Raw genomic sequence first — 27,300 nt, forward strand, 5'->3', positions numbered from 1 at the left:
GGCTTGTCCCCGTGGGTGCCACCAGCCCCCAGCTGCAACCTCCATCTCCTCATCTCCAACAGCACCCTGGGGTCTTTTTAAAAAATCATTATGTCCCAACAGGATCATTCCTACGGGAAAAAAAAATAATAAAAATGGCAGCGGCAGGAGTGAAGAGGACCAGATATCATCAGAGCCTTCAGAGAGTTCCCATTTTCCTGGGGTTTCTCCCTGGGTGTTTTTCATTTGCTGATGAACTTCCAGGGCATCAGAACCCTGGAAAAAAATCGGTGGGTAGCTGCTTTCCTGATATTCTGAGTTCCCAGAGGGCCTGGGATGGTGGGTGAGACTCAGGGGAGTGAACTCAGGGTTGTCTGTAAGTGCACCCCTGCCCCTGAGAAAAGCTTTGATATATTATATATATCTACGTATCTATACATCTATATTGATATATATAAATATATAAATAAATCTATAAATATATAAATAAATCTATAAATATATTAAAATAACTCTATATGCACACACACATTAGAGATGCATATATATATATATATATAAAGCCTAAATACATCCATATGTATGAAGTAGAAATATCTAATAAATAGATGGAGCTGCACAGAAGGGTTTGCTCTCCTCACCCTGGGCAGGGCTCTGCTCCCTCACCCAGGAGTGGTTGGGATCAGGGATGCTGGGAATTGCCTGCAGGAGATGCCAGGGATGCTGCAGGACACAAACTTGGGGGCACAGGGCCCTGAGAGCGTCCTCCAAACACCGTGGGGCTGTGGGTGCTGCCTTCCCAAGGATGCTGAGCTGGATCCATCAGCTGGAATGGGGAGTGACGGGCTGGAAAACCGCTGCTGATGCTCCGTGTCAGACCCTGGGCTTGGCTACGGCTGGGAGAGCAGCCAGGGGAAGTGGGAAAACCTGGCAGTGGGGACAGCCCGTGCCAAGCCTGGCCACGCTCCCTGATTCCCATGGATCTGTCCCTGTTGTCTCCAGCTTCCACCTCCATAGCCCCAGGACGTGCTCATGGACCGGAGTCAAGCACTGCCAGCTCTCATTACAACTAGAAAATTTTATTCCGCCCTTTTCTGACCTTTCCCCCCTCCTCTTTTTTCTTCCCTTTTAAAAGATTTCCCCCCCCCACAAATATTCATTTATGTTAATTGGGCCAGGAGGTTTGGCAGTTCCAGGCAGGGGATGCAGCTGCCTTAACTTTCCTGCTCAGAGCCACAATCAGCTCCCTGGCTGGTTCAGATAAGGGGGCAGAGTAAAACCAACTCCCTGCATGCCCTGCCTGCCCTCTGGGCAGGCCTCAACCCCTCCTGTATTCATATTTATATTTATATGTGTATATATGTATGTAGAAAACCAGCATAAAGCTCTCAGGTAAATTTTAAGGCCACCCAGCGGAGAAATTTCCACTGACCCAAAAGTGATAAACTCCTTAAAGAGGCTTTTGACACCCCACACACCACCCCAGACCACGGCTCACCTGCCAGGGAAACTGAGGCACAGGTGGGGCTGCTCTCTGCCCACCCAAGAGGGGAGGATTTTGGAGGGGGAGCCCTCAAAACCACAGCTTTGACCCCAAAATGCTCAGTCAAAGCTGAGCCACCCCCCAGCAGACCCCACAGCCACCAGAGCTCGCCCCCAAACCCACTGTGAACCCCCACCCCGGGCACCACAGCAGAGACAGGGCCCATGACAGTGCTGCCACTTGCTTTTTTGTTTCATTTTTTTTCTTTTTCTGGTCTTTTATTTAAGAAAAAAAAAAAAAAAAAAAAAAAAGGAAAAAAAAAGAAAAAAAAAAAAGGAAAAAAAAATAGAGACACAGTGGTGGGTAACTTTCGATCCAGAAATAATCCGCTGCCAGCCTCCAATGGTGATGCTGGGGGCGTCCCTGTCCCCCCATGCTGGGTGCTCACGGGGACAATTGCACAGCCCAGGGTGTCCCCCCCAGGCTGGGGGATGCTCCACACTGGGCTGGGAGTTGGGGTGGCCCTGGAGGTGGCCCCAGCACGGGGGGACCGGGAGGCATCGGGTTATGGCAGTCAGAAGGCACCACACAGGCTGAGCCCGGCCCCGGGCATCCCTGCTGGGCTGCCACTGGGACAACTGGGCTGCCACTGGGACACACAGGCCAGGTCCCTCCGAGGGTGCCCCCGGGGCACTGGGAAGCCCCCACACCACATTCCCATCCCATCCCAGCACTGGGAGGGGGCACAAAGCGGTGGCTGGCCCTGGAGGCCCCAGCAGGGCTGTGGGGTGGGGGGGCTCAGCACTGGCCCCATGGCTGGGACAGAGGGACAGCAGGGTGGGCAGCAAATGTCCCCACTGGTCACCCCCAAACTGCCTGAGCAGTCAGGGAGTGGGGCACACCGGGAATTTGGGGCTGGTGACGGGGACAGCAGTGCCCTGGGCCCGTGGCGACTGTGCCCCCCAGTCCTGCCTCCCCCAGCATCACCCAGTGTGGGCCAACACCCCAAAAACCACGCGGCGACCCAGCACTCACCCCCAAAATTGTGCAACTGAGCGCGGCGAAGGCTGGGGGAGACTCTAGGGAAGCCCTCACCCACCACCTCCCTGCTGGGCTCCGGGGGGAAAACAGGATCTGTCCCCTCTCCCAGCCCCTTCCCAGCAGGACCGACAGCCTCCCCCTGCCGGGGCCACACGCCCGCCCTGAGCTGTGACCCCATCCCCTCTGGGGGGGCCACGCGTGTGCTGCTGCCTCCCCTGGGAAAACCGGTGGCGGGGGGGAAAGGGCGAGAACTGAAGAAAGGCCGCCCCGGAGGTGCCTTTAGGGCGGGGTGAGGAGGTGAGATGTGTGGAGGAAGGAGCCGAGGGCAGGTGCCCGGCCCCGGGGAAGCGTGGTGGCGCGGCGTGGCACGGCGTGGCGTGGCGTGGCACAGCGTGGCAGCCCCTCCCTCCCGCCCCTGACCCCGCTGCCCCTGCGTTAAGCGATCTCCTTGATCCTGCGGATGTAGTTGTGGAGCTCCTCGGGGTCCTGCAGCCCCATGTCCTGGCACACCCACTCCAAGTCCTCCTCGTCGGCGATGGGGATGGAGTTGTAGGCCAGCTCGTCCGAGGGCATGGTGGCGAAGGTGGTGAACTTCACCCGCTTCCGTTTGGAGGTGGGCGAGTTGAGCGGGTCCTCGCTCTGGTCCCGCGTGGAGCCCCCCGAGGAGCCGTCCCCGCGCCCGTGCACCTGGCTCTGCACGCTGGTCTGCGAGCTCCCGCTGCTGTGGTGGTCCCCGTGGCAGCAGGTCTGCACGTTTTCCAGCGGGTTCCCCGGGCTCTCGGGCTGCGGGGAGAGGTCATTGTGAGCCCTCAAGGGCTGCCCGTTGCCCAGGAAGACCCAGTGGTGGGAATGGTCCATGTTGGTCTGGCCTTCCGGCGGGATGCGCTTGTGCCGGTACTTGAGCACAAAGACGATGCAGTTGATGAGGAAGACCAAGATGGCCAGGCAGAAGACGCCCAGCAGGGCGTACATCCCGATCTCCAGGTCCGTCAGCCCCCGCGTCACCTGCACGAAGCCGGTGGGGATGGTGGGGAAGTCCTCGGTGGGGTGAGACGCGCCGGACACCCGGCTGTCCACGCTGGGGTCCGCTTTCCTGTCCACCTCTGCCCGCAGGGTGGTGCTGGCCCCGGCCTCCCCCAGCCCCGGCCTGCTGGACACGTGGTCGTAGTCGTAGGTGGGGTCCTCCTCGGAGCCAAAGTGGACGCGCACGGTGGCCAAGGCCGTGGAGAGGACGCTCTTGCGCTTGGTCTTCTGGCAGCTCTCGCAGATGACCAGCTCCGCCCGCAGCAGCTCCCCCGAGCCCTCGCTCTCCGCCACCACCAAGGGGAACGCCCGGTCCTGGGTCACTGACACCACCTTCTCGTCCAGGCTGCTCACCACCAGGTTGTAGTCCTTAGGGTCATACAGGGACAGGGGGGCCGTGGTGCCGTCGCTGTAGGAAATCCACAGGCTCAGCAGCGCTTCCTGCGGGACCAACACAGGCACCGGTTGCCCAGCAGGAGGCCAGTCCCACCTGCAGCCCTTTGTCCAATCCCCCCATCCACCTCTCCATGCAATTCACCCTTTATCCCTCCATAATCCATCTTGTTCCAGCCATTCCCTGGTTTTTCTCCTCAGCCTGTTCTCTCCACGTTCCCCGTGCTTGCCGGGGCTCAACCCAAATCCCAGCGGTGCCAGATATGGCTACCAGGAGCTGTATAGGATTCCATCCCTCCCTCTTTGTCCCCACGGTTGTGTCCTGTCCCCAAGCCTGGATCACAGGTCTCTGTGAAGGTTTCTGGGGCGTTTTGTGGTCACCAGGGTGTCATGAGCACAGTGGGTGTTGTGTGGGCAGGATTTGGGAGGAGGGGCTTGCACCCCAGGTTCCCCCTCAAGCCTGGATGCCCCCCTGGCCTCACCTGCTTGAAGAAGCTGAGGGTTTGCTGCACGGACGTGCGGGCGATGATGGTGTGGCTGTTGCCAGGGCTGGGGTGGAGGGACAGCGAGAGGCTGGAGACCACCTGGGCCTTCAGGTCCGTGATGCTGACCTTCTCCTCCGCCACCGTCACCAACGTCTCACCCAGCACGGCCTCCACCAGCGGGGACACCACCTGCAGGGGACCAGGCTCCTGTCACCACCTGCCACCCCCAGCCAGGCTGGCAGAGGGAGGAAAGGTGGCCAGGGGTACCTTGAAGAGGGTGGTGCCCGGTTCCCGCCCGGCCAGCGTGGAGCTGTCCACCATGTGGGCCACCCGCGGGTCGTCCACGCGCATGAAGTCGCTGACCAGGTCGGTGACCTCCACCAGCCAGTCCGGTCCCAGCATGGTGACCACCTGGCCCGTGCCCTCAGCCGCCGTGGTGTGGAACTGGGTGAAGACCTGCAGCGTGGAGTGCTGGTACTGCAGGGCACAGCCCCGGCTCTGCTTCCGCTCGTCCTCGTCCTCCTCGTGCTCGCTGTCCCGCACCGACCTGCGGGAGGGATGTATGGATGATGGATGGATGGATGGATGGATGGATGGTGGATGGATGGAGGGATGGATGGATGGATGGATGGATGGACAGGGCAGTGGGTAGGCAGTGCTGCCAAGCTCCCCATACCGTGGGTCCTCAGCCCCACCCCCAGGAAAGGTAGCCAATCAGGGAAAAATGCAATGTCACCAAAAAATGGTGTCTCCTGGGCAAAGGATGCCCACTGTCCATGAGGGATTCAAGGGATTTAGCAGGAAGTGATAACAGCGGGGTCACCAGCATCTCTGCCCACTAAACAAATGAGAGGACATAGGAGGGACGCCTGGAGGTCTCTAGACCTCAAAAAAGGGACTTTGGAGCTTGGCTGTTCCCAGTTTCATCCAGGGAACTTTTGACCACTGCCAAGGAGGGATGTTCTCCACCAACCTCACTGTGAAATTTTTTCCTTCCCCATAACCTATGTCCATGGCTTGTCCCTTTTCCACCAAAGACCCCTGAGACACCTCTGTCTCCACCACCTTTAAAACCTCCTCACGAAGTAGCCAAGCAAGGCTATTAACCCACGACCACCACCTCCACCTCGCTTTCCCCAGTCTGACCAGTGCAGCTCCTCAGCACCCACCTCCTGTCCGGCAGGATGGGCACCCTCCAGCCCTTGACTTGGCTCAGCCGGGCGTCCGAGAGCTCGATGTGCAGGGGCAGTTTGGGCACCCACACCGTCATCTCCAGCGGGGCCGACAGGTGCTCGTAGGTGAAGGTGACCCGGGCGCTCATGGAGCCCCGCGACTCCTTCCCGCTGACGAAGACGTAGTCGCAGCTGCTGGAAACCTGCGGGGAAAGAGAGGGTGGGGATGGTCCTGTAGGCACAGCTGAGATCCTGGCAGGAGGCTGGAAGAGCAGAAGGTCACCCGGCATGAATCCAGTTCATGCCAGCCCCTGGAGCAGGGATGATCCCGCCTCCCGGAGATCCTACTCGGAGGGAGATCCACACCCCGTGTCCATCATCCAAAGTATCCCCTGACCCAGGTCCTCCTGAGGCACAGATCCACAGATCTGTGCCCACCATGCAGACTGTCCCTTGACCCAGGTGCTCCAGCCAGCCCTCACTCTCTCCCACCTGACCAAGAACCTCCACTTGGTGCCTCAGTTTCTCTTTGGCCTCCACACTGAATTGTCCCTGAGCTAGAGGCACCCATGGGTGCTTCACAGAGGTTGCAAATCGCTCAACCTGGAAATTTGCCCCAAAGTCTCTCCAGAGGAGGCAGCGAGTGCAGCCCCCCCTCGTGCCTTGTCCCTGTCCCTCCTGCTCACCCCAGAGCAAGATTCCTGGGGTCTGAATGAACTCTCCTGTTCCTCCTCTTGCTCCTCCTCTGTTTAATTCCCACTTATGCAAATGCCATTAGTGAAATTCGCTATAAAACAAATCCATCCTGCAGGGGGTCACTCATTACCGCCCGCCTGAGCTAATTAAGGAGCTCAGGGGATACCAGGGCAGCATCTCCCGGGGTTTGAGCTCAGGTCACCAGCCAACAGCTCCTTCCCAGCCAGAGTGGCAGAAGACAACCAGAAGAGGACTCCAACCTCTCATCTGCAGCCCCACGGCCCAACCCTGATCCCCTGTCAGGGATTGCCTCCGATTTGCTGGATGCTGGAGAAGAACAGAACTCGTTTTCTCAGCCAGCAGCACTGAGCACCTCAAACAGCACAGGAGAGCCGATTTCCAGCAACAGAGAATCCCTGGATTCTCTGATGGCTGATAAAGGGTTGAGGCCAGGCTGCAGGTGGCTGACAGCAGAGGTGACAGCATCCCTGGCTCTCTCCCAGCCTGTTCCTTTAGCACCTGTGGGCAACCAGATGCATTTCTGAGCCCAAAGCGGGGTTTGGCTTGTACAGCGGCTCCAGGAGCCCAGTGCATGGTGTCCACGGTCCCCTGGGGCTGGTGGAGGAGGCAGAGCCCTGGAGCTAGGCTCCTGGGGACACCCCTGAGCACAGGAGGGAAGGGCGATGCAGGAGGGTTTGTCCCTTGTCTTCCTATCAGAGGCACCAGCTCAGCAAGTCTGACAAGACAATCTCATCTGTGGCGAGGCAGCGCCTGAATAAGGATGAGCTCCCAGGTGAATCCTGCAGCAGAGGATCTCTGGATATTGTGCCATTTATCACAATAAACACGATGGGCTCTGCTTGCGTTACCTTGGCTAATAAAGCCCCCGGCACCTCCTTCTGGGCACCACTTGCTCTGCAGCCGGGAGGGGGTTGAAACTATGACAACAAAAAATCCCTGCACACCAGGCCTGTCCCGAAGATGGAGTGACTGCAGATTAGCTGGGAAATGAAGCTTGTTGGGGGAAACTTCCCGGATTTACGGCGAGGTGTCAGGAACAGAGAGGATGAGGGCTGCCAGGGCCCCCAGCCAAGGCACCGCTGCCTCCGCTGCTGTGGACAGGAGATCCCAGCTTGGGATGGAGACAGGCTTGGGATCAAGGGGACACATGTTCTCCAAGGCCCCCAGGAGTGGGGAGAGCCACCATGGTCCTGGTGGTGGCTGTGGGTGAGCAGGGTCTGTCCCATTGAGCTCCTGGGGGGTTCTCCAGGGGATGTGGAGTGTGGAGTTCTCAGAAGGGTCACGCACAGGTGGGGTTGAGCATCTCCCACCCCCTGTGTGTCCCTCCACAGCCCCACCCACTTTAAAAACGGGGCGATTTCCACACCACCCTGAGTGGTGATGTCCTCCTGCACGCCTTTGTCACCTTGTGTCACCACAGAAAGGGATGAGCATGACAACTCCCACTCGGGCTCTCCCACCACATCCTTCAGAGTCCACACCGAGCCCAGGACAAATCCCACGTTACACAAGAGAGCAACCACCGAGGAGCCACACCAGCTCCCCAGCCCGCCCTCACGTTAAATTATTTACAGTAACAGATAGCACATCCCACTCCGTAAGCTGTGATTTATGGAGCAGGTTTAGAGCCCTGACACCGCAATCATACTCCCCGATCTCAGCAGGTAACTGAGAGCTCCCTCGGAAAATGAAGCTCCAACACAAACACCAAATAACTCAGCGAGAAATTGCGCAGGGCTCCGAGCAGGATGAGAGCCGGGGCTGGAGGGCTGCTCCCTGCATTATTCATCCCGGCTCCTGGGCATGTGCCCGCTCCCCCCAGGTCTGGGGACAGAGTGTCAATAGATTTATGAGCAGAAAGGCAGCACATTAAACAGTTTAAGTGTCTTGGAGTCCATCCTGAAGTGTATTATTGCTCCAGTGTTTTATCACGCTGGGGAGGACTGGGCTCCATAAATTAGAGCCGGTCCTGTAAGTCCCATGGATCTGAGTTTTAGTCAAGAACTCGGGTCGGCACTCTGTGGCACTGGATGTCCCCCGTGGTGGGTAACACGGCCCCATGGACAGCAAATCCCAGCAGGGACAGGGGTCTGCCATCACCCCTGTGGAAAAGAGGAGAATCCCGACCCCTTCCCTGCCTCTGCCCACCCCAGAGGGAACATGGAAAGGGAGAGCTGGCTGGGTGCATGCAGGGAGAGGGGTGGGAGGTGTTTGGGAGAAGGGAATGATGTCTGGGGGCGGATGGATGGATGGAAGTGGTGGCAGAGTGACACGGGCAGGTGGGCAGATGGATTTATTCAGGGATGGAAAAATGTATATGGATGAACGGGGCTGGTGATGGAAAATTGAAGGGTTTGAGGGTCAGGGTCTGCCTCAGTGGCTGGGACAGGGAGCCTTTGGCATTGGCCCCGTCAGCACCTCTCCCACCTGGACCTTCCCCCTCAGCTCCTCTTTTCCCTCCATCATTCCCATCTCGCCAGTCCCCAGCCCACCATCTGATCCAACCAGGACATCAATGTCACTCCAAGGCCCGAGTACAGGCAGTGACGGGAACGTGCAGCTCAGCCCACAGTGCCAACATTTCCCCTTATCAGCACTATGTGCTGTGATAACCCACAGTCACTCTGCGGCTGCCAGTGCGGGAGCATCCCGTGGTCTCCTTGGGGACAGTGACAAAGTGTCTTGTCCTTCTCCCAGCAGGCCCCATGGCTTGCACAGACTGGAGCCACCCAGGGGATGACCCTTGGTTTGGGTGGGGTTGTGAGCCACACCAGCTCAGCCACCAGCCCCGGCCCAGGGTGCTGTTGGGGTCCTGGAGGAACCCCAGCCACTCATGAGGGTCACAAGACCCTCCCATCCCCACACCCACCTTGATGATGTCCTCGTTGTTGGACTTGCACTCCACCATGGCCGAGACATCCACGATGACGCCGCTGAGCTCGATGGCAATGACCTTCACGGGAATGGCCACGGTGCGCCCCGTCAGGATGGCCGTGTTGATGATCTCTGTGTCCTGGGGGTGGCATGGAAAGGGCAGCACCGTGTCAGAGGGCAGCCTGTCCCATCTGGGGCACAGAAGGACCTGGGTGTGGGTGGGATGGATGGATGGATGGATGATGGATAGATTGATCAATGGACAGATGGATGGATGGACAGACATACAGATGGATGGATGGATGCATGGGTGGATGGATGGATGGATGATGGGTGGATGGATGGATGGATGGATGGATCAATCAATGGACAGATGGATGGATGATGGATGGAGAGATGGAGGGATGGATGATGGACAGATGCATGGATGGATCAATGGAGAGATGGATGGATGGATGGATGGATGATGGATGGATGGATTGATCAATGGATAGATGGATCGATGGAGAGGTGCTATATGGCAGGTGATCAATCCCTCAGGGGGTCCCAACCCCTCAGAGCAGGTAACAGCTGAGGGCAGGAACCTGCTCACCATGGCCAGGGGCACGATGGCCCTGATGTCCCTCTGGATGACCGTCAGCTCCGTGACCACCTTCTCCAGGTCGGGTGGGGGGTTGCGGCCCCGGTAGTCGATGTGCCACATGATGCGGCGCGTCACCGACTGGCTCGTGAAGTTCTCCATCTCGAAATCCAGCTGCATGATCTCAGATGAGGAGTCCCCATCCCTGGGCAGGGGGACAGCAGAAGGGGACACAGTCAGGTGGCTGTCCCAGGTCCTACAGACATCCTGGGATGAACACCAGGCCGTCCATCCCTCTCTCCATCCATCCATCCATCCATCCATCCATCCACCCATCCATCTCTCCATCTCTCCATCCATCCATCCATCCATCCATCCATCCATCCATCCCTCCCTCCATCAGCTCAGCAAATACACACCAATGCCAGGGCTGAGGACAGCAGGACACGGAGTTAAAGGACAGGGAGTGACCTCTGGGGTGTCCCCGAGGCAGGACAGGGCGGAGAGGATGCCAACCCCAGCACGTGGTGCCAGACTAATGGACAGGTTGATGTCCATCTGCATCATGGCTTGGACACAACCTCACAGCAGCAGCATGAATCACTCCTACACCCCATCCCTACAGTGAAACCTCCCCAGACCTGATCCTGCCCTCCCAGCTCTGCCTCTGCCCTGCAAATCCTTGGAGTGACTCAGGGTTCAACCCTGCCCCAAGTCAAAGTTCCTGGCTCTCCAAAAATTGAACAGCCCTGGAGGAAACCCCAGAGCCCCCACAAACCACAGCACTGGTAAAAGCCCCCCAGAGCCAGCGAGGAAAAGTGAAATTCCAGTGGAAGGGAAGCCAGGACTGGCTGCAGTTTCATCTCAGTGCAGCAGCCACCGAGAAGGTCCCATCGATCTGGGGATGCAGGGCACAGCCGGGCTTCTCTCTAATCAATATCTGATGAGTGACAGGGAGCAGCGAGAGAGCAGAGCAAGAAGCTGGAGCTGCTCCGGGCCAGGGCAAGCCCTGCTCCCTTCTCCCTGATCCCACAGCAGCCGTGATGGGCTTTGCAGTGGAGCCGATCCACAGGGGCTGCTGGAGTCTTGCTCTGCCGCAAGGGGAGTTCAAGGCTTCAAGGGGAATGACCAAAGGCCACAGGGTCTGAAAAGCAGATTTGGCTGCTCTTCCAACACCAGGAGAATCAAACCCAGCTGGGAAGAGGCAGGTCCCAAGGCAAAGCAGAACCAGAGGTGCTGTGGCAGTGGAACTCCTGGCCGTGGGGTGCCCCGAGCTGTCCCAGGGGCGCTGCCAGGCCCAGCCACCATCCCCTGCCCTCCCCCAGCATCATCTGCTCTGAGCTGAGACACGAGCCAGGCTGCCCACATTGCGGGGGAACGATTTAGGGTACAGCTCCTGGGGTACAAAACACCCCAAATGGGCCATTCTGACCCCAAAACTCAGGGCTCTCAGCCCCTCCCTGCACAGCCAGCACTGCCAAACGCCCCCAGAGCCCCAGCGCAGCAACTCCTCTGTTTGCACAGCCCCGAGGGCAACACGGCTCGGAGTCATTCATCCTCTCCATTCCGTTAATATTTGATGGAGTTGTTTGTCTAAAAGGTGATTGTAATCACTTTAAATTCCTCCCCCGTCTCTAACCTTTGCAGGCTGATTGGAAGCGGTGCTGGCAGCGGCAGAGGGGGAAGGGGGAGAGGATCCTGCTGCCGGCAGTTCTGCTCTCCCTGCACTGGAGTGGGCGTGCAGGGGACAGCGGGCTGGCTGGTGGCCCTGGGGACACTCCAGGGTCAGCCATGGGGCCCTGGGTTTGGATGCTGTGGGTGCATTCTGGAAGCAGAGGGGTGGGGTGAAGGGAAATCCACCCTCCTGGTAAGAAGGGGGTTCTGCAGAGCTTTGGAGGTCACACCAGAGCAGGCAGAGCTGAGGAGCTCTTTCTTCCAAGAGTCTGGCCCCAGCTTTGCCCAGTTTTGGGATGGGGGACAGAGATGTGGGGAGATTCCCATGGCAGAGGACAGGAATGCCTTGAGCACATCAAGCTGCTCTAACCCAGCTCCTGGAGACACTTGTGTCCCTTTTCCCAAGGCACAGTGACACAGACATCACTGCTGTTTTCCTGCACTTCAGAACCTTTCCTGACCCCGTGCCCATCTCCTGCCCTGTCCTGCCTGGCTCACATCTCCCCTTCCTCAGGCTGAGAACCCTCCAGGAGTGTCACCTTGGCTCTGTGGGTTCTTTCTCCTTCAGATCATTCTCAGTTCCATCCCCAGGGCTCTCCTCAGCTGATCTGGGCCTTTTCCAGAGTCCCAGGAATGTGTGAGCAGGGCAGAACTGCCTGTCTCAGGTGCTGACTTGGATCCTGCTCCCCATCCAACACTCACCCATCACTTTAGGATTCAGGTGGGACCTTGCCTTGCTCCCCTTCCTTCCCAGAGGAGACGCCAGGATAGACAGCAAAGAGCTGCTGCTTCTCACAGTATTAAAACTTAATAAAAAAATCAAAATTCTTCCACCCCAGATGAAGGAATCATCCACAGCTTCACAACTGAGCCTTAAAATCCTCATTTTCCCCTGCCAACTCCCACGTGGCACTGCAGCCACCCAGACCCCCGGGCAGGGAACAGAGGGAGAAGTGCTCCAGGCCAAATCCCAGCACTTCCCTGGCACTCCCAGAGGTGCAGCCCTTACCTGGGCCCGGCCCCTTCCACCCTGGACACGTCCACGGTGGCAGTGGAGTGTTTGCCACCCGTCAGCAGCTCCGAGCTCACCAGCCACTGCCCGCTCCTGGACTTGGTGCTGAGCAGGTTCACACCTTTCTTGGCCTTCACCCTGCAGAGAGCGACAGTCAGGGGTGCATCCTCACCCACAGGCACTCCTGGATCCCCTTGGATACCCTGCCATGGCACAGGAGGAGTTCTTCCCCTGATCCCTTCCGGCTGTGGGGAGCACCATCCAGGCGGGCAGCAACAGCTCGTTACAGCTCCTCTTTCATGGCATTTCGTCCCTGCAATCACCGCTCCAGCAGGATGTTGGATCCCCAGCCCCACAGTGCTGCCCCAGGGCAGTAACACCCCTGTGGCATTGGGCATCTCTGGGGTGCAGGACAGGAGAGCCTGGAGCACCACACCCCCCATTCCAGGGGCTCCCTGCTGGTCCAGAGGCCACAGGGACACCTGAAAGTGCCCTTTGAGGAGGTGTGGCCAGGGCTTGTGTCCCCACCTCTGTGTCCTCACAGGGACAATTCCAAGCACACCTGCCCACACTGGGGTTCTCAGCACCTCCTGCCCATCATCCCATTCTGCTCCCACCTGCTTCTGGGGCAGGAGGAGGGGATATGGGGCACCCCCCTCACCCCACAGCAGCCCCAAGGCAGTGCCACGTCCTGTCCCCAAAGTGGCTCGGAATAATAATAATAATAATAATAATAATAATAATAATAATAATAATAATAATAATAATAATAATTCTGCCACAGCTGCTGGCAGAATCCCAGAGCAACTGGGAGCACTGGGAGAGCAAAGGCAGCAGTGCACAGATGTCCTGCGTGGACAGCCCTGCCCTGTAGCACTGTATTTGAACAGCTTAGGCCATAATGTGCTCCAGCCAAACCACCTGTAGTTATTCTCATCAGAACCCTCAGGAATTCGTCCAGGTTACTGAGACATAAACAGTGCTAAAATAAGTAAGAAGAGGCTGAGAAACAGAATACCAAGAGTGCAAGAACTAGATAAAGGAGGCCCACGAAGTGATGGACTGTGACCGATCATATTTCCTGAAAAGTGCACGCTGAATGCATGGACAAGGTAGAAGCTCCAATCAAATAATGCGTGATGGCGTGAACACCAGTGCTAGAATGCATAAATCAGCTTAATGTGAACAATAGATGGCTTCTGCAAAATCACATTGGTAGGTTGTACAGAAGTCCTGAGCTCCTGCACTTCCCTTTCCTGCAGGAAGCAATTCCCACATTCCAGATCTTGCTCTGGCCCCGCTTCCAGAGCTGCCCCAGCCTCCAGCAGATCCTACACACACCACACCCTCCCACCCCCTCCACAGCTGCTTTTCCGCAACAACCCCTCAGGAAAAGGGAGCGGGAACATCCCCAGGGCCTCACCTGAGTGTGAAGTGCTCCACCGTGGAGTTGGACATCAGGTAGAGGAGGATGCTCAGCACCTCTCCCGGCTTCAGCGGCTTGTCGGGCAGGCGGATGAAGACGTTCCCGTCCAGGCGATGCTCCTGCAGGGCGGGCCCGGGCGGGGGCTGCAGGAGGCTGACGCTGCCGATGCGCAGCAGCGGGTGCTGGGTGGGACCCTCGGTGCGAGCCCCGCCGGCCCCTCGGCGAGCCCCGCCGTCCCCCAGGCACTGCCCGGCCCCGTCGGGAGAGTGCAGCGTGTAGTACAGCTCAGCCTGCTGGCTCTCCCCCGCCACCACCTCCAGGCTCTCGGCGCTTTTCCTCCTGCCCAGCGGCACCGCCGAGGGCCCGAACCAGGCGTGCGGCAGCTCTGCCTGCACCAGGCACATGGCCAGGCTGCCCCGCAGGCGGCAGGAGCTCTTGAGCTCCCGGGCGTCGCGGAAGGCGTGCAGCCGAACGCAGGGCAGCCGCTCCGTCACCTCGAAGTCGTCCCAATCCCGGCCGGCCACGTAGAAGAGCACTTGGACCACGGGCTGGCTGGCCACCAGCCGCGGCTGCACGATGAAGGCGCGCACCTTCCAGTTGACGGTGAGGCGGTCGGGCACCTCCAGCGTGCTGGAGGGCTGGAGATGCTCCTTGGGCAGCACCAGCCCCGTGCTGAAGGGCCCCAGGGTGACGTTGAGGACGGGCAGCTCCTTGGTCTGGAAGACGACGAAGGGCTCGGAGCGCTGCAGAGGGGCGCTGCCGTTGCCCGCCCCCGGGCTGGCTCCCAGCTCCTTGAGGAAAAAAGCCAGGCGGGTGTTGGACAGGCGGTAGGCAGCAGGATGGCACCGGGGGGCTCGACGGGCTCCGGGCTGGGGGCTGGGCCCTTGGCCTGGGCTGCAAAGGGGAGGGAGAGTGAGGTTAGCACGGGCAGCCCCCTCTGGAGCAGCTCCTCAGCGGGGAACACTGATCCAGGTAAGAGTGGAACAAGGAGGAGTTGGAGTTTCAGCCCCAAAACCTCTGAGAAGGGCAGCAAGAGCCTGGCTGGGTTCCTGTCGCGCGAATCAAAAATGCAGAAGGATCCCGGGAGTGTGGAATCCTCCCGTTTTGAGGAGAGTGAAATCTGATCTTATTCTCCTTAATCTCCTCCCTTCACCCAAACCCGGGACTCCTGCCCTGCAACATCCGAAAAAAACCCCACCACCCTGCCCCTGCGGCCCCTTGGCCTTCTACTCCCTCCCCGGCTCGGGGTCGGAGGGAGAAATAAATTGGATTCTCGAGCTTAACACAACAGACACTTGTCTCGTCTGTTTCCCGCCGGCGGCTGTGCCTCCCTGGACACGATGATCACTGCGGCCACACGGCGCGACACAGGACCTGGAGCAGGGTTGTGCCTCCTGAGGGGCGGCAGCAGCCTCACCAAAGCCACCCTGGGCGTGGGATGGGGTGGCCGGGATGTGCTGAAGCCACTTCCAGTGAAGCACTGGTCACCCATACCAGCACTGCCTGAACCAGCACAAAACCTTTCACAGAAACAGGGCTGACTCCATCCCGGTTCCAATCCCTGCTCCTTCCCCGGCTCCATCCCGGCTCCATCCCAGCTCCATCCCGGCTCCATTCCTGTTTCCCAGGCATGGATGGTGAGTTTCTCCAGAGGCTCGTGACCAAAAGTTACATCCAGGTGTATTTCTGGCTGGCAGATCCCACCACGTATTTGTCATCATCAAGGCTTTCCTTCTGCTGCCAGATCGCCCAGGGAAGGTGGCTAAATCAGCCCTGCTCTGTCCCCACACCTGCCTTCAGGGTGGTGTCACAACCAGTCTGTCACCTGCCACCCACCCAGGCGTGCCACCCACACTGTGCTGTCGCCATGTGATAAAAGCCCAGATTTTTCCAGACCCCGTGGAAAGGTGACACAGATGACGTTGGTGCCACCTCGTGCAAACCCCAGCAGCGCCCCGGGCCCTTCAGAAATCCCCCTTTTTTTCCTTCATTTTGAGCAAATTTGCCTTAAAAAAAAAATAACTCCAGGCCTGGCACAGCAGCGACCCCCCTACCAGCCCAAGCCCCTCGGAAGAATCCCATTACTCGCTGCAAGCAGAGGGAAAACCCACGGAAATCTTCCTGGGAAGTGCTGCCGGTGCAGAGCTGGCGCCCGGCACGCGTTGTGCTGGCAGCTGCCGGAGCCTGGAAGACATCTCAAGGTCTTTGCCTTCTCCAGCGGCTGCCAAGAATTCCCGGGAGGGCTGGATCCACCCCCCCCCACCCCCCGCTCCCCTCGGCTCCCCGCATCCCCCCGCTCCCGGCGCTGATTGCAGCCGCTCCCAAGCGGCTCCCGAGCGGCGGAGCCCAAATTAGGTGGTGTCAAACGGCGGGGAAAGGTGTGGATGTGACGGCTCCGCTGCCGGGAATGACTCAGCCCCCTTCCCCACGGGGGCTTTGGAGCGTGCCGGGACCCGGAGGCTTTTTCCAGTCCTGAAAGTGACCCCAGCCACTTTTCCCTCGGGGTTCAAGGGATGCAGGAACCCCCTGGCCTAGCCGGGGAGGTCTCTGCTGCGGGGCACAGGGGAGTTTAAGCAGCTTAGAGGGTTGATAAAAGGATTAGCGCTGGATACGGGACAGGCAGAATGCACAGCCCGGGATGGAAGTTGTCCCGGAGCCAGGGAGAGAATTCCCCGGGGGTTTGGGAATGCTGGGGACACGCTGCCACGGTGGCACAGCCCCATCGCCTGCCCCATCACGGTGGCACAGTTCCCTCTGCCTGTTTTCCCATCTCCCGGGAGCTGCAGGAGAGGTGCTAAACCCGGGGCAGCACCCATGGGTGCCCTTCTGCTCAGCAATACCAGCACCGAGGGACTTTCTGCTCCTGGCTATTGAAGTTGTTTTCTGCTGTGAAAGGTGAAGGTTTGCACGCCCAACAAGTGGGAAAAGGGAATTTTTTTTCCCAAGGTATGAGATTATTTGAGGAAAAGGATCCAGCAGCTGGAGCAGCATGAGCTGGACTCACTTGGGTGAGGTTTAGGGAAAGGGGCTTTGCTCAACCCACTCCCTGAAACAGCACCAGACTTCATCCCTTCAAAATCTCCGGGGTTCTGAGCAGGACCAGGACATTTCACAGGGAAAACCCACCCCAAAACCCACCCAACTCAATCCCCAGCACAGCCCCAAGCCAAACCCATCCCTGAGGCGCTGCAAAATTCCTGGTGTCACCCTTGAGTGGGGGACAGGAGAAGCTCTGTGCCACCCGATGCCTGCGGTGAGGGGCACCCGCTGTCACCCCCCGGGAGGGCCGAAGCCGCAGGGTTTGGGTGCAGTTTGGCCCCTCCAGCACCCAGCTCCTTCCTCCTCTGATGGATAATGAGGGTTGGGCGCTGCAGGACGAGGAAAGCCCCTCCCAAACCGGTTCTGGGGACAGGCAGGGTGGCCCTGTCACCGAACCGTGCCAGCTGGGGCGGGGACAGGGCCAGGCTGGGCTGCAGATTAATGGGGTGGCCGCGATTAGTTGAGCGCCGGCGGATTGGCGGCACCCAGGGAAGTGATTTCCTTCCCAGACAAAATGCATTTAAATGATGCTCTAATCTGTAGCCGGGAGGGGACGGGAGCGGCGCCTCCTTTCCCTGGCCGTAAACTCATCCTGCCAGGAGAGGGGCTAAGCCAGCCTGGAATCACTGCCACAGGGACAGCAGGGAGGGAGAAGGGAGGTGTGCGGAGCTGTGGATGCAGCTGCGGGGTGAAGAAAAATGGGAATAAGGATAAAGAAAGCAGGAGGGAGACTGAAGGATGGAGGGGTGTGGGTTAAAAGTGTCTGGACGGCAAGAGAACAGCTCCGGGATGGGGGAGAAGGAAGGAAGGAAGGAAGGAAGGAAGGAAGGAAGGAAGGAAGGAAGGAAGGAAGGAAGGAAGGAAGGAAGGAAGGAAGGAAGGAAGGAAGGAAGGAAGGAAGGAAGGAAGGAAGGAAGGAAGGAAGGAAGGAAGGAAGGAAGGAAGGAAGGAAGGAAGGAAGGAAGGAAGGAAGGAAGGAAGGAAGGAAGGGAGGGAGGGAGGGAGGGAGGGAGGGAGGGAGGGAGGGAGGGAGGGAGGGAGGGAGGGAGGGAGGGAGGGAGGGAGGGAGGGAGGAAGGGAGGAAGGAAGGAAGGAAGGAAGGAAGGAAGGAAGGAAGGAAGGAAGGAAGGAAGGAAGGAAGGAAGGAAGGAAGGAAGGAAGGAAGGAAGGAAGGAAGGAAGGAAGGAAGGAAGGAAGGAAGGAAGGAAGGAAGGAAGGAAGGAAGGAAGGAAGGAAGGAAGGAAGGAAGGAAGGAAGGAAGGAAGGAAGGAAGGACACAGCTCAGGAGACTGCAGTCCCCACACCACTGTCCCCGGCCCTGCTTCCCTGTCACCCCCGGGAGGGGAGGTGACCTCACGTCCCCCTCTGGCCGGGTCTGGGGGCCCGAAGGGTTAAGCCCTGCCGGCTGGCTGTGCTCTGCAGCCCTGCTGCCGCTGTGCTGAGCGGGATTTGCAGCACCTGACCTGCATTCCGGGTTTATTAGGCCGGCACTGAGGGGCCCATATGGCCCTTCCACCCTGGCAGCCAAAACGCGGCTCTCCGTGCCCGCCCACATCCCCGCTGGCCCGGGGGCTTCCCGAGCCCCCCAGCTGAGGAGCCGCCCCCAGCCCCACCGCGGGACGGGGCGGGACTCCCGTGTGTCCCCTGGGCATCACCCGCAGCCTGGGCAGGGACAGCGAGATGTAAACACACCACCGGTGACCCCTTTGTGCAGCCCCACATCTGCCCCGCCAGATGTGCCCCGTGCCGGCCGCAGACATGGGGCCAGATGTGCACGAGCTGCTCTGCCCGCCCGGGAGGGCACGTGGGGACAGTGGCAGCGCCCTCCGGCCCGGCCTTAAACCCCAGGGCCGGCCCAAGGGGGAGAAAACAGCACCAAAATCCCCTGCACGTCCCCTCAACTTCGGGGTTAGGTCATCATCATCACCACCATCATCACATCATCATCGTCCCCACTCCTGGTGCAGGGGATGCTGGGCACACGGGAGACTGGATTGAGCCCCCAGCCCCATCAGCTTCCCCTCCTGCCCTGAATGCCCAGAGAACAGGGCACGGGCGCTCCTCTCCATCCTGCTCCCACCATCCCCGCTCCCAGCTGCCATCCCGGGGCTGGAGACCCTCCATCCTCCTCCTGACCCCAGCTCCAGAGCCCCCAGCAGAGCTGAGCCCCAGCTTAGCCCAACCCCAGCTGTCGGCCATAGGGATCTCTGCAGCCTCGCTCCAGGCGGGATCTTTATCCCGGCTTATCCCGTGGGACACAGCGGGGGCTCCCGGGGCTATAGCCCCACTTAGGGAGGGAAAAAACACCCGGGGAAAACCCTGGAGAGGAGGGACGGGAAGTTTGAGGTCAGCCCAGGAGGGTCAAAACCTCTCTGGATGTTATTGGGTGGCGCTGTGGATGGATGGATTGAAGGCAGCACCAAGGAATGTGGGACACCAGTCCCGGCTCTCACAGCTCCTGCCGGGCTGCCGTGGCAGTCCCAGCTTGGAACAAGGCAGGAGAGTTGGCTTGAGCTGCCACAATGATAAACCCACCCCAAATACCCGGGGAGGGATGGAGGGGGTGTCACTGTCCCTCCCAGAGGGCTCCACCCCAGATTCCAGCCTGGCTCTTCCCCACTGGACACCAGCATGGATCTCTCAGTTCTCTTTGCTTCCACTCCATTCCCCTGAGCATCCCGTGGATCCCAGGCCAAGCCCCAGAATCTGCTGGTTCAGGCTTTGCCACCCCATCCAAGCACCAAGGGGAAACAGGGGTGGCCCCAAATACCTGGGGTGTGCCACATCTGGAGCTTCCAGAGATGCCCCACGCCTGGAGCTCCCACAGCTGGATGTTCCCACAGCTGGAGGTGGTCCCAGCTCCCAGGGAAGGGTCAGGCTCAGACATCTTCGTTCCTCTCCTGGGAATCCCTTCCCTCCTCACCCTGCAGCACCGACCCCTGCCACCCTACACTCCCACCCCAGTGGGGTCAGCACCTCCAAATATCCCCCCAAAAACAACAAAAAAGGGAGAAAAGAAGCCTCCAGGCCTCCACTCAAAACTCAGCCAGCCCCAACATGTGCCCCTCTCCACTGCACACTCCCAGGGTAAAAAAACAAACAAACAAACCCAGGAATTAAATACAAACCAAAAGCAGAAAATACAGAGAGATCCCTCATGGAAATCTCCAAAACCTTCCTTGCAGGCAGAGCCTCGGAAATTGGTTTTGGTGACATAAATGACAACAAGCTCCCCCTTCCCTCTGATGCATCCAGAGCCTCCATCTCCAGTCCCAGCTAATTGGAACTCAATTAAGTGAATAATTGTTACAAATGCGGAATCACCTTCCCCTGGCGTGCGGCGTGGGAAGAGAGGGATGCAAGGATGCTCCTGGATCTGCCCATGGCAGGGATGAGCTGGGAATTCCCATGGCACCAGAGGCTAAACTGGCTCAAGCTTCCCAAAATCAGCCTGGGGTAGGGATTGAGTGGGAGCTGGATGGGATATGGAGTCCTGGATTCCTGGAGCAGCAAATGTGGATTCTCCAGCACAGGGTTGTGCCTGCTGGGCTCCTTTCCTGTAGATCCCTGAGATTCCTCCCTCTTCCAAAAGTCCAGCCTGGCTTTTCCATCAGCAGGAGCAATAAAATCTAATAACAGTGGTGGGACACATCCCTCGATTTTTTTAGGGGGAGAAGAAGCAGCACTGAGCAAAAGGGGAACCATCCCGGCAGTGCTGAGGGCTGTGCTTCCCCCAGGAAATTAATAAGAGGGAATAAACAAGACAAGGGGAGGGGAAAAAAAAAGGCAGGGACCTAAAGGAATAAATAAATAAATATGGCCTAAATGGGATGTGCCGTGCAGAGGCACAGCCTGCCATAAATTCCTGGAGCCAGCAAGGCTTTTACACGGCAGCTACTTTAGAGCAATTTCCACAAATCACGGCAAGGGACAGGCTGGGGGACAGGGAGGAGAAGGCCTTTCCGGAGGAGGGAGGAAAATGAAGAAATTAATTAAAAAGGAGGGATTAAAAAAAAAGGACAGGGAAGTGGCTGATTATGAATGTCCAAAAAAGCAACGGGAGGGGAAATACTCCGGGATGAACGGGGCAGCCCCAGAACGTTCCGTGGTGGCTGCTGGGCTGGGGGAGCCCAGCAAAAAAAACCCCAAAAACCACCCTGGGGAGGCAGAAATGGGAACAGGGGACAGGGACAGCAGGTCCTGAGGGACAAACCCCCAGCGCCCCAGTGTGGGGACTCCCAAAGCCACGTGTCCTGCTTGGATCCCCTCTCCACCCCTTCCCAGCATGGCCAGGAGCAGGAGCATCCTCCCAGCACCCTCTGAACATTGAATTTGTCCCCCAGGCTGCCCTCCCCGGCACCTCCAGGCCGTGCCCAGCAGCACCTTCCAGGATGATTTGATATAACTGGAATAACTCATTCCTTCCCCTCTGGTGACACGTGGTGGAGCCCGATTCCATTCCAGAGGCACCCAAGGGACATCCGGCCCCAGATCTCAGGTTTGGGGTCCAACATCACCCCTAAAAGCAGGGCTGGGAACAGGTACCAGCTCAAACACGGCTGGAATTCATCCCCTTCCTCTGCTCCAGGAGAGGAGCTGATCCCGCAGCAGCACCGAGCTGGCAGCAGCAGGGATTGCATATCCAACCTGATTTATCTTCCAGAGCGAAAACACAGCTTTTCCTTAAAGGAAAATTAATGGAAAAATGAATCGTTTCTCAAGTTTTGCCGCTCCTGGGGAAAAGCTCTGAGCAAACCCAAACTCCTGCAGGGGGACAGGAGGTGACAGCACCAGGTGAGGTGGCAAAGCCACCCCAGCAGCCCCTGCTTGGGCTTTTAGGGAAAATCCAGGGGGACAAATATTATCCAGGTGATGGGAAAATGCTCGCCAGAAGTTGACAGTGGCTTCATCAGAAGATTGAATTGGCCTTGTTGGTGGTGTCCTCCCCAAGGCCAGAGCAGAGGGGACGGGGGGGCGAGGGACATGGGACAGGCCAGGAGCAGCAACAGGTCAGCGAACAGCTCGAGGAAAAAGGGAGGGAGAGGCAAACCTTGAGGGACAACCTCGGCATGCCAGCCCTGGGGTGCTGGTGGCACAGGTGACAGCCCAGCTGGTGCCACCCCAGACCTCCCCATTTCCAGTCACATGAGCTCCAGCCTCCTTTTCCCCGGGAAAAGGGAGCAGGAGTCACCTCACTGCACCCCACTGAACCATTTCTCCTTCTGCCACCACAACTTCCAGCGGACATCCCATCCCCACAGCCACCACTGGCGTCCCCAACCCCATCCCAGCGTGTCCCACCCCAGGAGCAGCCCCTTCCCTCCCTGCCTGCCCAGGGGGGCTGCTCATTAGCAGAGCCACAGATTTAATCATCAAAGATCCTGATTAGATTAGCAGGAGTGACCTTTCCCAGATGGATGGGGCGCTCCTGTGGTGGCAGCGACAGGCGCCACACGGGGAGGGGACACCCAGCAGCTGCCACACAGCCAACACCATTTTGGCAATGCAGGGGCCCAAAAATAAATCAGGTTGTGCTGTCTGAGCAGCCCTTCCCTCACCCAGGATGATGCCACATCCCCCTGGCCCCCTCCACGAGAGGGACTGGAGCTGGGATGTGCTGATGGAACGTTGGGGATGCTCTGCAGGGATCCTCAGTTTTCCCTTTTTTTTTTTTGCCTTTTATAGGATGCAGAGGAGCTGGGAGAGGGACCTCAGCAGCTGGGGTGGTTTAAAGAGTAGCATTAAAAAAAAAAAAAATAATAAAAATTCTCAAGGAAATAGGCAGCTTTCCAAAAATTCCTGAGCAATCCCCAGCCAGGGGGTGCTGCCACCCCATCCCCTGCCTCAGTTTCCCCCAGAAGGACAGGTCTGGATGAGGACCAAACCCTGTGGCTGGTGCTCCCCACAATCATCGCTCAGGATCTCCCTCAGCCTTTTCCCTTCCCTCCAAAAACACCACGAGGGCAAAAGGGGTAGAAGAAAAGACAATTTCCCACGGGGGTTCCCAATTTCACAGCTCTAAATCCCAGCATGGGGCTGGGATTTAAGGTATTGGACTTTGGGGGAGGCGGAGCGGGCCTTGGGGTCACACAAGGGCACTCCAGAGGCAAAATCCGACAGGAATATCCCTGCGCATCCCTTCTTCCTGTGGCACCAACGGGAAAACTTGTGTGCTCAGAGGCTGGCTCCCCTCCCTTCACCTGCCTGCCAGGAATCCTATTCTCCCTTCCCTGCTCCTGGGAAGGCTCAGCTGCTCCGGGCCCATCCCGGGTTGGGGGCCGTTAGCCCAGCACACAGCGGGAGCTGTTCCCGAGGAGAATTCCCGGTGCTCAGCCAGCGGAGCCGGGTGTGGGTTGGCAGCTCCCGGCACGTTATGGCACATCTCCACCTGCTGGCCTGAAAACCCCGGAGTGGGAGAGGCTGGGAGCCGCGGGGATGGGGGCTGGGGTGTGTCCCCCGCCGGCTTTGGGGTGTCCGGGCTGGAGACCCCACAGGGATGGAGCCCTGGAGCCCAATCCTCCATCCCCAGTCCCATTTTCCTGGGGTGGGAGTTGGGAATGGGATACACGGGGAGAGCAGCACAGCCCAGCAGTGTGGGATGGGATGGGATGGGATGTGGGATCCAGCAGAGCACCCCGAACCTGCCCGGAATGCTGGGACAGCATAACCCCAGCGGATCTGGAGCACCTCAGAGCCTCCAGGCTCCTCTGGGAGCAGGGAAACTGAGGCACGCTGCAGGGAGCTGAGGGAAGGTGCAGAGTCCAGGTTCAACCCGACAGGCACAGCTCAGATCATCCCACAAAGCCATAAATTCCCTCCCGTGCTGCATCCCAACAGGTCCCGACACAGCAGCACGGAGCAGACACCACCAGCATCTCCTCATGTCCGTCTGTCCATCTGTCTGTCTGTCCATCTGTCCATCCTGAGAGCCCTCGGGGCCACCCTGGGGCCATCCCACCCCGGAGATGCCAAAAAACAAAATAAAACAAAAAAAAAAACCCAAAAAAAAAAACCATTTCTGGAAGCAGCCGATCTGGGGCCTCGGCCAAGCAGCTCCCGGGGAGCGCAGCAGGAGCGAGCCTGGCACGGAGGGCTGCTCTTAAATAAAAAAAATAAAAATAAAAAAAAAAAAAAAATAAAAAAAAAAAATAAAAAAAAAACCACAAGGGAAAAGGGGGAAAAAAAGGGAATGAAATCCTCCGAGCAGGGCGAGCGGGGCACTGCTTCCCCACGGGCTGACCCCGCCGCCAGCCCGAGCCGTTTGTGAGGAGCGCCGGGGAATCTGGAGCTCCCAGCGCCTTTTTCCGGCTCCCTCTGAGACCTTTATTTGTCCACCAAAGGCCAGCGAGGGCAGCTGCGAGTCCTGAAAGGAGCCTGAAAACTCCTGGCAGAGGTTTCCCTCTCGGTGGGCACAGGCGGCACGGCCAGCCCTGGCACAGGCCACCCTCGGCCACCTCGCAGTGTCACCGCTGCCACCCGGACCCGCCGGCGACACGGGGACACCGCATGCCCCAGGCCTGACCCAGCGGGTTTGTGGGGTCCCAGCAGCAATGGGGGAGGCTCAGAAAGGGGATGGGGAGCAGCGGGGGGGGTCACATCCAACCCCTGCAGCAGAGCAGAGGCCGTTCCCGAGGGATCGTCATTCCCACAGGGATGTTTCCCACAGCCGCCCCCGGCAGCGCACCCGACCCAGACAGCGGGATGTGAGCCGGGGAAATCGGGCACGGGGAGAGTTCCCGCTTCCCTCCAGGCTCCCAAAGAGCTCTGCCAGCACACCCCGCCCGGGGAGCACCCCGGGAACGGGCTGGGGGTGGGGACAGGGGTGCCTCTGCCACCTCTGAGGGTGCCACGGAAAGTTGTGTGGCTCCACAGCCTGGAGCATCCCTGCTCCTCCACCGGGGTCTCAATTTCCAGCGTGGAAAACCCTTTCCAGCCCCCTTCAATGCTCCCAATGTATCCCCTCCTCCTCTTTTCACCCCTCCTCCTTATTTCTCTCCTCCTCAAGCTCCTCCAAGACCCTCGGGTGCTGTGGATGCTGAGAGAGCCTCCAAAATGCCTTGGCCGCGGGCTGTTGGTGTGACACAGAGCCGGGCACGGTCCAGGGATCCCTGCAGCTCCCGGAGGGGTCATCCGAGCCGGGCAGTGTCCCCAGGACACCCCGAGTCCCGAGGCCAGGGCCAGGTGTCACCCCCAGGCTGCAAACAGCCCCATCTTTCTGCTTGGCCGGGCTGGGGAAAGCAGCTCCAGCCGGGGTGAAAAATCCATGATTTTAAATGGAAAGCATCCACAGAAATCATTGACGGGAACCAGCCCCGTGTCCCTCAGGCTGGGTGACCCCTCCGTGGCCTCGCTGGCCGATACCAGCCCCCAGCAGCAGGTGCTGGCGGCCCCAGCGCTGTCACCGGGCCAGGCCGGGATGTCACCGCAGCCCTGTGGCGGTGACACGGCGGCGACTCGGGGCAAGGGGGTGCAGGCCCCCCCAAAACCCACCGGGGCGGGAGAATGAAGGAGAGGGATGGGGCTGCCCCCACACCCCAAAACGCTGCCACCTGGGCTGGGCTTGCCCAGCAACTCGGCACAGACCGGGACAAGTGTCTGGGCGCGGGTCTGGGGGATCAGCGAGTGGATAATAGCGGATAAACCCCTGATCCTGCCGCTAAAGCAGCTCTGCATTAAGGAGACAAGAGTCGGGGGGGGGGGGACACCGGGGGACACCCCCTCGCCCCATGTGTCCCCCTGCCACCCTGCTGGCAGCCCAGGCTCAGCCCAGCCCGCTGCCAGCGCTCTCAAGCACAAGCTGTCATTTTATTAAGCCAGGAATAAACTCTAATCTTCACCCATTTCGCTTTGAGGAGGGGCGGGGGGGGGACACGGAGAGAACCAGGGAGGGGATGGCCGAGGGAGGGGGGCACAGAGGGGCAGGGGGTGCCCCGGGGGTGGGGGGCAGATGGTGCAAAGCCCGGTCTTGCAGACATATGAAATATAGAGATATATTTATAAATATTGCCCCCCTCCGTCTCCCCCGGCGGCAGCACTTACCGGGGAGCAGCAGGGAGCAGAGGCAGCAGAGCAGCGCGGCCGGTCCGGGCAGCATCTTCTCCGGAGAGGCCATTGCAAAGGTGGGGGGACAGCCAGAAAAAAACGCGGGGGGGGCGGGGGGGGCGGGTGGGAAGGGGGAAAAAAAACCACCCCGAGGCACCCCCGCGGCGAAAAAAAAATAATAAAAATAATAAATAAGAATAATAAAAGGAATCCAAACCAAGCACCAAAAAAACCCGCAGAAATCCCCCTAAATCCAACCACGTGCGAGCCGGGAGCAGCAGCCAGCGGCGGAATTTGGGGAGGGGGGGGGAACCGGGTCAGGTGAGGGGGGCTCGGCTTTGCCCCCCCCCCGGCTCAGCGAGCAGAGCACCCCATCTCCGGCCCCCCACCCCTCCCCAGCCCGCACCCCAAAGCTGCCGCAACCCCCCCCAGTGCCTGCAGGGCGGCCGGGGGAGCGCCCAGCCGGCGGGGGAGGGTCCCCCTCCTCTTCCTCCTCCTCCTCTTCCTCCTCAGGAGCCGCGAGCGGGGGGAGCAGAGCACGTGGAACCCCCTCCCGGAGGCAAAAACAGCCCCGATGTGCCGATGGAGGAGGATGATGATGCTGCTGCTGCTGCAGGGTGCGGGTCGTCAGCCCCCCCGCCGCCCTCCACTGCACGAGAAGAAAAAGCTGAATTCCAAGCGCTGTTCTTCCAAAGGGGTGAAAAAAAAATCGGGGGGGGGGGGGGGGGTGAGGAGCGGGTGGGAAGCCAAAAAAAAAAAAAAATCGGAATTAACGCGCTCCCCCAGAGGAAAAAGATAAACAGGCGGAAAAAAAAAAAAAAAAGAAATCAAGAAGAACGTAACCAAAAAATAATAAAAAAAAAAATTAAAAAACCACAACCCAGAGCCGGGTGAATAATTAATCCCAGGCAGATGCGATTAATCGGCGGCAGGAGCAGCTCGGCGGAGGAGTCCCCGCATCCAAAGTTTGGGGGGGCGGGGGGGACACCCCGGGGCTCGGCGCTGGCAGCGGGGGGACCCCGGCAGGAGCGGTCCAAGGAGGGGGTCCCCGCTTCCTCCGCGTTAAAGAGGGGGCGCCCCCCGTGCTGCTGGCAGATGGATGGAGACGGGGGGTGCCGGAGGGTCGCGCAGTCGAGGGGGGCTGTGCCGCGGGCCCCCCAGGCTGTGCCGGGCCGGGCTGGGCGCTCCGGTGCCCGCTCGCCCGGCCCGAGCCGCATCGGGCTCCGCTGGGCGCCAGCGAGGGGAGGGCGGCAGGGGGAGGCGCCTTCCTCCTCCTCCTCCTTCTCTTCCTCCTCCTCCTCCTCGCAGCTCCCACCTCCCGCTTCCCGAGCCCCCCACCCCGAACAGCCCCGGGGGGGGC

General features: G+C 59.3%; 1 protein-coding gene across 1 annotated transcript; it reads right to left on the reverse strand.

The window, feature by feature from the left end:
- Window positions 1-1,720: 1,720 nt before the first annotated feature.
- Window positions 1,721-26,010, reverse strand: TMEM132E (transmembrane protein 132E). The gene is given in 10 exon segments (XM_066202115.1): window positions 1,721-3,967; window positions 4,402-4,593; window positions 4,672-4,951; window positions 5,574-5,779; window positions 9,163-9,306; window positions 9,760-9,952; window positions 12,431-12,571; window positions 13,857-14,700; window positions 14,703-14,753; window positions 25,938-26,010. Coding segments are annotated over 10 exon segments (3,153 nt in total). The 3' UTR covers window positions 1,721-2,938.
- Window positions 26,011-27,300: the final 1,290 nt, after the last annotated feature.

Source organism: Chamaea fasciata, unplaced genomic scaffold, assembly GCF_029207755.1.
Source record: "Chamaea fasciata isolate MVZ Bird 193981 ecotype frontalis unplaced genomic scaffold, bChaFas1.0.hap1 SCAF_21, whole genome shotgun sequence".
NCBI classification, from domain to species: domain Eukaryota; kingdom Metazoa; phylum Chordata; class Aves; order Passeriformes; family Sylviidae; genus Chamaea; species Chamaea fasciata.